Genomic DNA, 13,681 nt, shown 5'->3' with positions numbered 1-13,681 from the left:
TTCAGTCAGGCCTTTGACAAGGTCCCTCACGGCAGACTGGTGCAGAAGGTGAAGTCGCACGGGATCAGAGGTGAGCTGGCAGGGTGGATACAAAACTGGCTCGGTCAAAGAAGACAGAGGGTAGCAGTGGAAGGGTGCCTTTCTGAATGGAGGGCCGTGACAAGTGGTGTTCCTCAGGGATCAGTGCTGAGACCTTTGCTGTTTGTAATATATATAAATGATTTGGAGGAAAATGTAACTGGATTGGTTAGGAAGTTTGCGGATGACACAAAGGTTGGTGGATTTGCGGACAGCGATGAGGACCATCAGAGAATACAGCAGGATATAGATCAGTTGGAGACTTGGGCAGAGAGATGGCAGACGGAGTCTAATCCGGACAAATGTGAGGTTAATGCATTTTGGAAGGTCTAATACAGATAGGAAATATACAGTAAATGGAAGAATCCTTAAGAGTATTGATAGGCAGAGGGATCTGGGTGTACAGGTACACAGGTCACTGAAAGTGGCAACGCAGGTGGAGAAGGTAGTCAAGAAGGCATACAGCATGCTTGCCTTCATTGGCCGGGGCACTGAGTTTAAAAATTGACAAGTCACGTTGCAGCTTTATAGAACCTTAATTAGGCCGCACTTGGAATATAGTGTTCAATTCTGGCTGCTACACTACCAGAAGGATGTGGTGGCTTTGGAGAGAGTGCAGAAAAGATTTACCAGGATGTTGCCTGGTATGGAGGGCATTAGCTATGAGGAGAGATTGGAGAAACTTGGTTTGTTCTCACTGGAGCGACGGAGGTTGAGGGGGAAACCTGATAGAAGTCTACAAGATTATGAGAGGCACGGACAGAGTGGATAGTCAGAAGCTTTTTCCCAGGGTGGAAGAGTCAATTACTCGGGAGCACAGGTTTAAGGTGCGAGGGGCAAGGTTTAAAGGAGATGTACGAGGCAGATTTTTTACACGGAGGGTGGTGGGTGCCTGGAACCCGCTGCTGGGGGAGGGAGTGGAAGCAGATATGATAGTGAGTTTTAAGGGGCGTCTTAACAAATCCATGAATAGGATGGGAATAGAGGGATATGGTCCCCGGAAGGGTAGGGGGTTTTAGTTCAGTCGGACAGCATGGAGGGCTGAAGGGTCTGTTCCTTTTTTCTGTAATTTTCTTTGTTGGCAGTGCTGCATGTTTTTCTGAATGGAGGTCTGTAACTTCTGTTGTTCCACAGGGATCAGTGCTGGGACCTCTGTTGTTTGTGATATATATAAATGAATTGGAAGAAAATGTAGCTGGTCAGATTAGTAAGCTTGTGGATGACACTAAGATTAGTGGAGTTGTGGATAGTGATGAAGTTTGTCAGAGAATACACCAGGATATTGATAGGCTGGAAAAATGGGCAGAGAAATGGCAGATGGAATTTAATCCAGACAAATGCAAGGTGATGCATTTTGGTAGATCCAATTCAGGTGGGAACTATAAAATAAATGGCAGAACCATCAGGACCAAAGACACACAGAGAGATCTGGGAGTACAGGTCCACAGATCCTTAGGAGTGGCAGCACAGGTGGAAAAGGTGGTGAAGAAAGCATATGGCTTGCTTGTCTTCATTGGCAGGGGCATCAAGTATAAAAGTTGGTAAATTATGTTACAGTTGTATAAAACGTTGGTTAGGCCACATTTGGAGTACTGTGTCCAATTCTGGTCTCCACACCACCAGAAGGACATGAAGGCTTTGGAGAGAGTACAGAAAAGGTTTACCAGGATGTTGCCTGGGATGGAGGGTATTAGCTATGAGGAGAGATTGAATAAACTGGGATTGTTCTCCCTGGAAAGACAGAGGCTGAGGGGCAACTTGATAGACCTTTATAAGATTATGAGGGGTATAGATAGGGTGAACAGTTGGAAACTTTTTCCCAGGGCAGAAATGACAATTACAAGGGGGCACAAGTTCAAGATGAGGGGGGAAAGGTTCAGTGGAGGTATGCAGGGGGAGTTTTTTTTTACACAGAGGGTGGAGGAGGCCTGGAATGTGCTGCCAAGTGAAGTGGTTGAGGCAGATACATTAGCCAAATTTAAGACTTAGCTTGATAGACACATGAACAAAATGGGGAATAGAGGGATACAGGCAGTCACTTTGGTAGGAATAATGGATGTGTAGAGCATAGGGCTAACGGTAGGACTCTGAATAGTGTGGATGAACAGAGGGATCTTGGTGTATGTGTACATAGATCCCTGAAAGTTGGGAATCAAGTAGATAAGGTTGTTAAGAAGGCATACGGTGTCTTGGCGTTTATTGGTAGGGGGATTGAATTTAAGAGCCGCAGCGTCATGTTGCAACTGTACACAACTCTGGTGCGGCCGCACTTGGAGTATTGTGTGCAGTTCTGGTCCCCACATTATAGGAAGGATGTGGAGGCTTTGGAGAGGGTGCAGAGGAGGTTTACCAGGATGTTGCCTGGTATGGAGGGGAGGTCCTATGAGGAGAGACTGAGGGATTTGGGGTTGTTTTCCTTAGAAAGAAGGCGGCTGCGACGTGACCTTATTGAAACATATAAGATGATTAGAGGTTTGGATAGGGTGGACAGTGATAGCCTTTTTCCTCGGATGGAGAAAGCTAGCACGAGGGGGCATAGCTTTAAATTAAGGGGTCGTAGTTATAGGACGGATGTCAGGGGTAGGTTCTTTACCCAGAGGGTGGTGAGGGATTGGAATGCCCTGCCTGCTGCAGTTGTAAATGCGCCTAGTTTGGGGGCGTTTAAGAGATCTGTGGATAGGTTTATGGATGGAAAGGGTTTGGTTTAGGTTAGAGGGTCATTGTTTTTTAACTGGTCGGCGCAACATCGTGGGCCGAAGGGCCTGTTCTGCGCCGTAATGTTCTATGTTAGTCCAGATAGGACAATGGGATTGGCACAGAGATGGTGGGCCGAAGGGCCTGTTCCTATGCTGTACTGTTCTTTGTCCTAAAGTCGTGCTAATGCCATTTCTCTGCGCTTGTCCCGTATCTTCGAATATTTTGATATTTCAAGTGTTTATCCAAATACTTTTTAAAGGTTGTGAGGTTTCCAGCTTCCACTACCTTCCCAGGCAGCACATTCCAGATTCCCATCACCCTCTCAGTGAAAAGGTTTTTCTCAAATCCCCTCGGAATCTCCTGTCCCTCACCCTAAAACTCTGCCCCCTCGTGACCGACCCCTCAACCCAGGGGAACAGCTGCTCCCTGCTCACCCAGTCCATACCCCTCATAATCTTATACACCTCAATCATCTCCCCCCTCAGCCCTCTCTGTCCCAGAGAAAACAATCCCAGCCTCTCTCCCCCCTCTCTGTCCCAGAGAAAACAATCCCAGCCTCTCTCCCCCCTCTCTGTCCCAGAGAAAACAATCCCAGCCTCTCTCCCCCCTCTCTGTCCCAGAGAAAACAATCCCAGCCTCTCTCCCCCCTCTCTGTCCCAGAGAAAACAATCCCAGCCTCTCTCCCCCCTCTCTGTCCCAGAGAAAACAATCCCAGCCTCTCTCCCCTCTCTCTGCCCCAGAGAAAACAATCCCAGCCTCTCTCCCCTCTCTCTGCCCCAGAGAAAACAATCCCAGCCTCTCTCCCCCCTCTCTGTCCCAGAGAAAACAATCCCAGCCTCTCTCCCCCCTCTCTGTCCCAGAGAAAACAATCCCAGCCTCTCTCCCCCCTCTCTGTCCCAGAGAAAACAATCCCAGCCTCTCTCCCCTCTCTCTGCCCCAGAGAAAACAATCCCAGCCTCTCTCCCCACTCTCTGTCCCAGAGAAAACAATCCCAGCCTCTCTCCCCACTCTCTGTCCCAGAGAAAACAATCCCAGCCTCTCTCCCCCCTCTCTGTCCCAGAGAAAACAATCCCAGCCTCTCTCCCCACTCTCTGTCCCAGAGAAAACAATCCCAGCCTCTCTCCCCACTCTCTCTGTCCCAGAGAAAACAATCCCAGCCTCTCTCCCCTCTCTCTGTCCCAGAGAAAACAATCCCAGCCTCTCTCCCCACTCTCTCTGTCCCAGAGAAAACAATCCCAGCCTCTCTCCCCTCTCTCTGTCCCAGAGAAAACAATCCCAGCCTCTCTCCCCCCTCTCTGTCCCAGAGAAAACAATCCCAGCCTCTCTCCCCCCTCTCTGTCCCAGAGAAAACAATCCCAGCCTCTCTCCCCTCTCTCTGTCCCAGAGAAAACAATCCCAGCCTCTCTCCCCCCTCTCTGTCCCAGAGAAAACAATCCCAGCCTCTCTCCCCCCTCTCTGTCCCAGAGAAAACAATCCCAGCCTCTCTCCTTACAGCTCAGATGCTCCATCCCAGGCTCCATCCTGGTGAATCTCCTCTGTACCCCCTCTAGTACAATCACCTCCTTCCTATAATGAGGTGATCGGAACTGATCTGCAGTGCAGCATAAGTTTACAAGAATGATACCTGGACTCCAGGGGTTTAATTATACAAGTTAGACCGGTTTTCTGTAGAATTGAGAAGGTTTAGGGCGATCTGATGAAAGTGTTGAAGATTCTAACAGGACAAATATAAAAATAAACTATTCCCACTGGTTAGTGATTCTGGAACTAGGAGACAGAGTTAAAAAATTAAGGCCAGACTGTTTCAAGTTTAAAATTTAGCCGAGAAGTTTGGAAGCACTTTTACGCACAGAGGTGAAAGTGTCGCTGATGCACAGTCAGTTTATTCATCTTAAATCTGAAATCAATAACTTTTTGCAAAGCAAAGGTCTTCGGGGAAATGGGCTAAAGGCAGCTACAGAGAGTTAGGCCTCAGATCTCATTGAATGGTGCAACAGACTCCATGGGCTTAATAGTTCTGTTCTACATCTATAATCAACTCACTCTGCCCCATCCCCACATCTGCCCTCAGTGCTCCCAGTGTGGGTCTAACCGAGGGGATAGGGAGACCGGAACTGTGCACGGTGCTCCCAGTGTGGGTCTAACCGAGGGGATAGGGAGACCGGAACTGTGCACGGTGCTCCCAGTGTGGGTCTAACCGAGGGATACAGAGACTGGAACTGTGCACGGTGCTCCCAGTGTGGGTCTAACCGAGGGATACGGAGACTGGAACTGTGCATGGTGCTCCCAGTGTGGGTCTAACCAAGGGATACAGAGACCAGAACTGTGCACGATGCTCCCAGTGTGGGTCTAACCGAGGGATGCAGAGACCAGAACTGTGCACGGTGCTCCCAGTGTGGGTCTAACCGAGGGATACAGAGACCAGAACTATGCACGGTGCTCCCAGTGTGGGTCTAACCGAGGGATACAGAGACTGGAACTGTGCACGGTGCTCCCAGTGTGGGTCTAACCGAGGGATATGGAGACTGGAACTGTGCACGGTGCTCCCAGTGTGGTCTAACCGAGGGATACGGAGACCGGAACTATGCACGGTGCTCCCAGTGTGGGTCTAACTAGTTTCACTTTTGAAAGTTCCTGTGATTCTAGGGGTTCATTTTGTAAATCTCTGATGGACCTTCTCTCAGTCCTCACCATTTACCCTGCGGTGTTTAACTCTCCAGACCTGGGTAAGGTAGTTTTGTCAGTAATTTACTGGTGTTTTTTAAAGGGTTTAGTGCAATCCCTTGGAATTTTATTCCCATATTACTGACAAGCAGGATTCCAGAATTCCTGCTTCATTTCATAAATCTCTGCACCAAATTCCATCTGCCATCTTGTCCACCGAATCCTCTGGCCTGTTCATAGTAACTTGTTGGCCATTGCTGTTCACTTTGATGTTCGCTCCACTTCCCAAGATTTGCCTGGGAAATTAAACCCGTCCCTCTCACCTTCTCACCCCCTCCACTCCCACCCCACACTACCATACCTCCTCGCTCTCTCCCTCTCTGGGGCAGAGAGGGCTGTGGGGGGAGAGAGGCTGGGATTGTTTTCTCTGGGACAGAGAGGGCTGAGGGGGAGAGAGGCTGGGAGTGTTTTCTCTGGGACAGAGAGTGGGGAGAGAGGCTGGGAGTGTTTTCTCTGGGACAGAGAGTGGGGAGAGAGGCTGGGAGTGTTTTCTCTGGGACAGAGAGTGGGGAGAGAGGCTGGGAGTGTTTTCTCTGGGACAGAGAGAGGGGGGAGAGAGGCTGGGATTGTTTTCTCTGGGACAGAGAGGGCTGAGGGGGGAGAGAGGCTGGGATTGTTTTCTCTGGGACAGAGAGTGGGGAGAGAGGCTGGGAGTGTTTTCTCTGGGACTGAGAGGGGACATGTTGTGACATTGTCCCCTGCTCCCACACTCCAGGCCAGGTAGATCAGTGAAGGCTCTCAGGCCATGAGGTCTAACAGCTACAGGTCACAACAGGAGATTCTGTAAAACGTATCAGCTAATACAGAGTGACGAGCTCAGACTGTCTGTGGGGGCGAGAGCAAGGATGTGGAGGAATTGCCAGGATCTGTATGGAACCCATGCCAGGAAGATACTTACCGAGTACAGGCTGATTGCAACGCACCAGGTGACTGTCCATGCTGTTGTATGGGACCAGTGAGGGACCTGACGATAAAGAGAAGGGAATCTTCAGTAAGAGGGTAACACAGAAACTAGAAGCAGGAGGAGGCCATTTGGCCCTTCCAACCTGCTCTGCTGTTCATTTTGATCATGGCTGATCATCAAATTCAATATCCTGATCCCCCTCCCCCCCAATATCCCTCAATCCCTTTAGCCCCAAGAGTGAAATCTAATTTCTTCTTGAAATCTCACAACGTTTTGGCCTCAACTACTTTCAGTGTGAGTGAATTCCACACATTCCCCACCCTCTGGGTGAAGAAATTTCTCCTCACCTCAGTTCTAAAAGGTTTACCCCTTATCCTCAAACTCTGACCCCTAGTTCTGGACTCCCCCCACCATCGGGAACATTCTTTCTGAATCTATCCTCTCTAACGCTGTCAGAATTTTATAAGTTTCCGTGTTTCTCAGATAAGGAGATCAAAACTGCACACAATACTGCAGGTGAAGCACTCACTGAATGTTAAAATGGTGTCAAAGGCTTGTAGTGCTGAAGGGCCTGTTTCCTGTGCTGTGTTGTTCTTTGCTCTTTGTGTGGCCTCAACAATGTCCGAGATAATTACAGCAAAACATCCCACTTCTAAACTCAACTCCTTCATTATAAAGGCCTACATACCATTTCCCTTCTTTACTGCCTGCTGTACCTGCGCACTTACTTTCAGTGACTGATGCTCGAGGACTCCAAGGTCTTGCTGAGTATCTGCCTCTCTCAATTTACACCCATTCAAATAATAACCTGCCTTCCTATTATTGGTACCAGTGGATAACCTCCCACAGCGCCGGCCCTCCCACAGCGCCGGCCCTCCCACAGCGCCGACCCTCCCACAGCGCCGGCCCTCCCACAGTACGGCGCTCCCTCAGCACTGACCCTCCGACAGTGCGGCACTCCCTCAGCACTGACCCTCCGACAGTGCGGCACTCCCTCAGCACTGACCCTCCGACAGTGCGGCGCTCCCTCAGCACTGACCCTCCGACAGTGCGGCGCTCCCTCAGCACTGACCCTCTGACAGTGCGGCGCTCCCTCAGCACTGACCCTCTGACAGTGCGGCGCTCCCTCAGCACTGACCCTCTGACAGTGCGGCGCTCCCTCAGCACTGACCTTCTGACAGTGCGGCGCTCCCTCAGCACTGACCCTCTGACAGTGCGGCGCTCCCTCAGCACTGACCCTCTGACAGTGCGGCGCTCCCTCAGCACTGACCCTCTGACAGTGCGGCGCTCCCTCAGCACTGACCCTCTGACAGTGCGGTGCTCCCTCAGCACCGACCCTCTGACAGTGCGGCACTCCCTCAGCACTGACCCTCTGACAGTGCGGCGCTCCCTCAGCACTGACCCTCTGACAGTGCGGTGCTCCCTCAGCACCGACCCTCTGACAGTGCGGCACTCCCTCAGCACTGACCCTCTGACAGTGCGGCACTCCCTCAGCACTGACCCTCTGACAGTGCGGCACTCCCTCAGCACTGACCCTCTGACAGTGCGGCACTCCCTCAGCACTGACCCTCTGACAGTGCGGCACTCCCTCAGCACTGACCCTCTGACAGTGCGGCACTCCCTCAGTGCGGTGTCCGCCTGGTGTCTATGTGATTGAATTGCGAATGAGGTTTACTGGAGTACATACCAATGGTTGTGGCTTCACTTTTTATGTCTCCACACGCTATCCAGTGTTTGCCATTAATCTTCTTTACTTTGTCTAGTTTCTGGAGTTCGTACAGGCTGCGTTGGATTGAATTCTTGGGTATGTCAAGTTCCCGAGAGAGGTCGAGTGCTGTTTTATCTTTCTCCCCACTCAGACACTGCAATACTTTCTGATGTAGATCTGCTGGGAGGGACAGGCTGAGTTTAAAAAGGGCTTCCCATGGGTCACACAGAGCAGCAACTGGATAAATCATTCCGAGAGACAGGAATAGACAAACAGGGAGAGGCCATTCAGCTCCTCGAGTCTGTTACACAGGAGAAGGAGGAAACCCCATTCAGTTCCTCGAGCTGTTCGAACCATAGAAAATGACAGCTCAGAAACAGGCCTTTTGGCCCTTCTTGTCTGTGCTGAACCATTTTTTGCCTAGTCCCACTGACCTGCACTTGAACCATATCCCTCCACACCCCTCTCATCCATGAACCTGTCCAAGGTTTTCTTAAATGTTAAAAGTGACCTTGCATTTACCACTTTATCCAGCAGCTCATTCCACACTCCCATCACTCTCTGTGTGAAGAAGCCCCCCCTAATATTCCCTTTAAACTTTTCTCCTTTCACCCTTAACCCATGCCCTCTGTTTTTTTTCTCCCCTAGCCTCAGTGGAAAAAGCCTGCTTGCATTCACTCTATCTATACCCATCAAAATCTTATACACCTCTATCAAATCTCCCCTCATTCTTCTACGCTCCAGGGAATAAAGTCCTAACCTATTCAATCTCTCTCTGTAACTCAGCTTCTCAAGTCCCGGCAACATCCTTGTAAACCTTCTCTGCACTCTTTCAAGCTTATTTACATCCTTCCTGTAACTAGGTGACCAAAACTGTACACAATACTCTAAATTCAGCCTCACCAATGCCTTATATAACCTCACCATAACACTCCAACTTTTATACTCAATACTCCGATTTATAAAGGCCAATGTACCAAAAGCACTCTTTACGACCCTCTCCACCTGTGACGTCACTTTTAGGGAATTCTGTACCTGTATTCCCAGATCCCACTGTTCAACTGCACTCTTCAGAGTCCTACCATTTACCCTGTACGTTCTACTTTGGTTTGTCCTTCCAAAGTGCAATACCTCACACTTGTCTGTGTTAAATTCCATTTGCCATTTTTCAGCCCATTTTTCTAGTTGGTCCAAGTCCCTCTGCAAGCTTTGAAAACCTTCCTCACTGTCCACTACACCTCCAATCTTTGTATCATCAGCAAATTTGCTGATCCAATTTACCACATTATCATCCAGATCATTGATATAGATGACAAACAACAATGAACCCAGCACTGATTCCTGTGGCGCTCCACTAGTCACAGGTCTCCACTCAGAGAAGCAATCCTCCACAACCACTCTCTGGCTTCTTCCATTAGGTGTAAGGATTCGCATTCTAATCAGTAATCTCTAAACTGTCTGTGCTTTATATGCTCTGTCTGAGGCCAGAACTCTCCATTCACCTGACGAAGGGGCTAACCCTGACAGCTTGTGAGTATAGTATCAAATAAATAGGTTGGACTAAAACCTGGTGTTGTCAGACTTTTTACTGTGTTCTTCCATTGAGCCAGTGTCTAATCCAATTTACAACCTCCCCATGTATACCTAGCGACTGAACCTTCCTAACTAACCTCCCATGAGGGACCTTATCAAAGGCCTTGCTGAAATCCAGGTAGACAACATCCACTGCCTTCCCTTCATCCACTTTCCTGGTAACCTCCTCAAAAAACTCTAATAGATTGGTCAAACATGACCTACCATGCACAAAGCCATGTTGACTCTCCCTAGTAAGTCCCTGTCTATCTATATATTTGTAGATCCTATCCCTTATCAACCTTCCAATAACTTGCCCACCACTGCGTCAAACTTACTGGCCTATAATTTCCCGGATTTCTTTTGGAACCTTTTTTAAACAACAGAACAACATGAGCCACCCTCCAATCATCCGGCATCTCCCCCTGTGAATACTGACATTTTAAATATGTCTGCCAGGGCCCCTGCAAATTCAACACTGGCCTCCCTCAAGGTCCGTGGGATTTATCCACTGTTTTGCCTCAAGACAGCCAGCACCTCCTCCTCTTTAATCTGTAAAGGTTCCATGACCTCCCTACCTGTTTGCCCTATTTCCGTAGACTCCATGTCCATTTCCTCAGTAAATACGGATGCAAAAAACCCATTTATTATCTCCCCCATCTCTTTTGGTTCCATACACAGTCTACCACTCTGGTCTTCAAGAGGACCAATTTTATCCCTCACTATCCTTTTTGCCCCTAACATACCTATAGAAGCTCTTTGGATTTTCCTTCACTCTGTCTGCCAAAGCAACCTCATGTCTTCTTTTAGCCCTCCTGATTTCTCTCTTAAGTAGCTTCTTGCACTTTTTATACTCCTCGAACATCTGACCTGTTCCTTGTTGTTTGTACATTTCATACAACTCTCTGTTCCTCCTAATCAATGTTACAATCTCCCTCGAGAACCAAGGTTCCTTATTCCTATTTACTTTGCCTTTAATCCTGACAGGAACATACAAACTCTGCACTCTCAAAATTTCTCCTTTGAAGGCCTCCCACTTACCAATCACATCCTTGCCAGAGAACAGCCTGTCCCAATCCACCTTTTTAGATCCTTTCTCATTTCTTCAAATTTGGCCTTTTTCCAGTTTAGAACCTCAACCCGAGGACCAGATCTATCTTAATCCATGATCAAGTTGAAACTAATGGCGTTATGATCACTGGAACCAAAATGTTCCCCTACACACACTTCCGTCACTTGTCCTAACTCATTTCCTAATAGGAGATCTAATATCGCATCCTCTCTAGTTGGTACCTCTATATATTGATTTAGAAAATTTTCTTGAACACGCTTTACAAACTCCAACCCATCTAAACCTTTAACAGTATGGGAGTCCCAATCTATATGTGGAAAATTAAAATCCCCTACTATCACAACGTTTTGTTTCCTGCAGTTGTCTGCTATCTCTACGCAGATTTGCTCCTCCAATTATCTCTGACTATTGGGTGGTCTATAATACAACCCACTAATGTGGTCATACCTTTCCTGTTTCTCAGCTCCACCCATATGGCCTCAGTGGACAAGCCCTCTAATCTGTCCTGCCTGAGCACTGCTGCAACATCTTCCCTGAGTAGCAACGCCACTCCCTCACCTTTTATCCCTCTGCCTCTATCACGTCTGAAACATTGGAATCCTGGAACATTGAGCTGTCAGTCCTGCCTCTCCTGTAGCCAAGTTTCACTAATGGCTATAATGTTATAATTCCACGTGTCAATCCACACTCTCAGCTCATCTGCCTTCCCCACAATACTCCTGGTATTGATATAGACACACCTCAGAAGATTATTACCACCACACACAATCCTTCTATTTGTGATTTTGCATGAACTATTAACATCATTTATTTTCACCCCCACTCCACTATCTGCTCTGGCACTCTGGTTCCCATCCCCCTGCAAATCTAGTTTAAACCCTCCCCAATAAACCTCCCTGCAAGTATATTGGTTCCCTTATAGTTCAGGTGTAACCTGTCTCTCTTGTACAGGTCCCACCTGTCCCAGAAGAGGTCCCAATGATCTAGAAATCTGAAATCCTGCCCCCTACACCAGTTCCTCAGCCACGTGTTCATCTGCCCGAGCATCCTACTCTTACCCTCACTGGCACGTGGCACAAGTAGCAATCCTGAGATTACTACCCTTGGGGTCCTGGTTTTTAACTTCTGACCAAGCTCTATACTCTCTCTTCAGGATCTCCTCACTCTTCCTTCCTACGTCATTGGTACCGACGTGTACCATGACTCTCACTTCAGAATGCTGTGCACACGATCAGAGACATCCTTGACCCTGGCACCCGGGAGGCAACAAACCATCCGAGAGTCTCTGTCACGACCACAGAACCTCCTGTCCGTACCTCTGACCATTACACAGGAACAGGAGGAGACCATTCAGCCCCTCAAGCCTGTTACACGGGAACAACATCCTTTGCCCTTCATCCCCTCCTCCCTTTGAATTCCCCTCCCTACCCCTGCATTCTCTCCCCCTCCTCCCTTCTCCTCCTCTTTCCCACCTCTCCCTTCCCCACCTCCTCCCTCCCCCTTCTCTCCCTCCCCCTCTCCTCCTCCCCCCTCCCCTCACCTCCCCCACCCTGCACCCCACTCATCCCCCTCCAGTCCTCCTCCCCCCGACATCTCCTCCCCCTGCTCCCCTCCCCCTTCCCTCCCCATCTCTTCTTACCCTCTTCCTCCACCTCATCTCTCCTCCATTTTTCCTCCCCTCTCCTCCTTTCCCTTCCTCTCCATTCCCTCCCCCTCCCCCATTTCCCTCCCCCTCCCCCCCACTCCTCCTCCCCCATTTCCCTCCCCCTCCCCCCCTCTCCTCCTCCCTCCCCCTCTCTCCTCCTCCCTCTCCCTCCCCGTCCCCCCTCCTCCCCTCCCTCCTCCCTCCTCCCTCCCCCTCCCTCCTCCCTCCCCCTCCCTCCCTTCCCTCCTCCCTCCCCCTCCCCCCTCCCTCCTCCCCTCCCTCCTCCTCCCTCTCCCTCCCTCCACCTCCCCCTCCCTCCCTTCCCTCCTCCCCCACCCTCCCTTCCCGCCTCCCCCCCTCCCTCCCTTCCCTCCTCCTCCCCCTCCCTCCCCCCTCCTCCTCCTCCCTCCCTCCCCCCTCCTCCTCCTCCCTCCCCCCTCCTCCTCCCCCTCCCTCCCCCCTCCTCCTCCCCCTCCCTCCCCCTCCCCCTCACCCTCCCTCCCCCTCCCCCTCAAACCCTCCTCCCTCTTCCCCCTCACCCCCCCTCCCGCTTCCCCCTCACCCCCCCTCCCGCTTCCCCCTCACCCCCCCTCCCACCTCCCTCCCTTCCCTCTTCCCCTCATAAGAACATAACATAAGAAATAGGAGCAGGAGCAGGCCATCCAGCCCTTCGAGCCTCCCCCCTCCCTCTCCTCCCTCCCTCCCCTCCCTCTTCCCCCCCCTCCCTCTTCCCCCCTCCCCCCTCCCTCTTCCCCCCTCCCCCCTCCCCTCCCTCCCTCTTCCCCCCTCCCCTCCCTCCCTTCCCCCTCCTCCCCTCACCCCTCCCTCCCCTCCCCCCATTCCCCTGCCGGTTTTCTGGGTGATCCTGTTCATGAACAAAAATGCCCTCCCCCCTCCCCCCTCCCCTCTGCTGTTCCCTCCCTGCCCCCATTTCCCTCCCCTCCCCCCATTTCCCTCCCCTCCCCCCATTTCCCTTCCCTTCCCCCCCATTTTCCTCCCCTCCCTGCCCCCATTTCCCTCCCCTCCCCCCCATTTCCCTCCCCTCCCCCACATTTCCCTTCCCTTCCCCCCCATTTCCCTCCCCTCCCCCACATTTCCCTTTCCTTCCCCCCCATTTCCCTCCCCTCCCCCACATTTCCCTCCCCTCCCCCCCCACCATTCCACTTTCTCCCATTCCCCTTTCCCCTCCCCTCCCCTTTCTGTTTCCTGGGTGATCCTGTTCATGAACAAAAATGAAACTGAAAGTAGAATTTGCCGAACATTGAAACCAGACAATTAACT

The 13,681-nt window shown here is 50.7% G+C and overlaps 1 protein-coding gene across 2 annotated transcripts in view; it reads right to left on the bottom strand.

Moving 5' to 3' along the window:
• Positions 1 to 11,282, bottom strand: part of LOC145340537 (uncharacterized) — a 31,192-nt gene extending 19,910 nt beyond the window's left edge. For both annotated transcript variants that reach the window (XM_080185006.1, XM_080185008.1), the window contains exons 1-3: positions 10,725 to 11,282; positions 8,091 to 8,288; positions 6,398 to 6,463 (exon numbers count right to left, since the gene is read on the bottom strand). In XM_080185006.1, the coding sequence (XP_080041132.1) occupies positions 6,398 to 6,437 (40 nt within the window). In that variant the 5' untranslated portion in view covers positions 6,438 to 6,463; positions 8,091 to 8,288; positions 10,725 to 11,282. The remainder of the gene's footprint in view (positions 1 to 6,397; positions 6,464 to 8,090; positions 8,289 to 10,724) is intronic.
• Positions 11,283 to 13,681: the final 2,399 nt, after the last annotated feature.

This window comes from Carcharhinus amblyrhynchos, unplaced genomic scaffold (genome assembly GCF_965287045.1).
Source record: "Carcharhinus amblyrhynchos unplaced genomic scaffold, sCarAmb.v2.hapA chromosome_1121, whole genome shotgun sequence".
NCBI lineage: Eukaryota > Metazoa > Chordata > Chondrichthyes > Carcharhiniformes > Carcharhinidae > Carcharhinus > Carcharhinus amblyrhynchos.
Note: the sequence above shows the minus strand (reverse complement) of the source record. Positions and strands in the feature narration are given on the sequence as shown.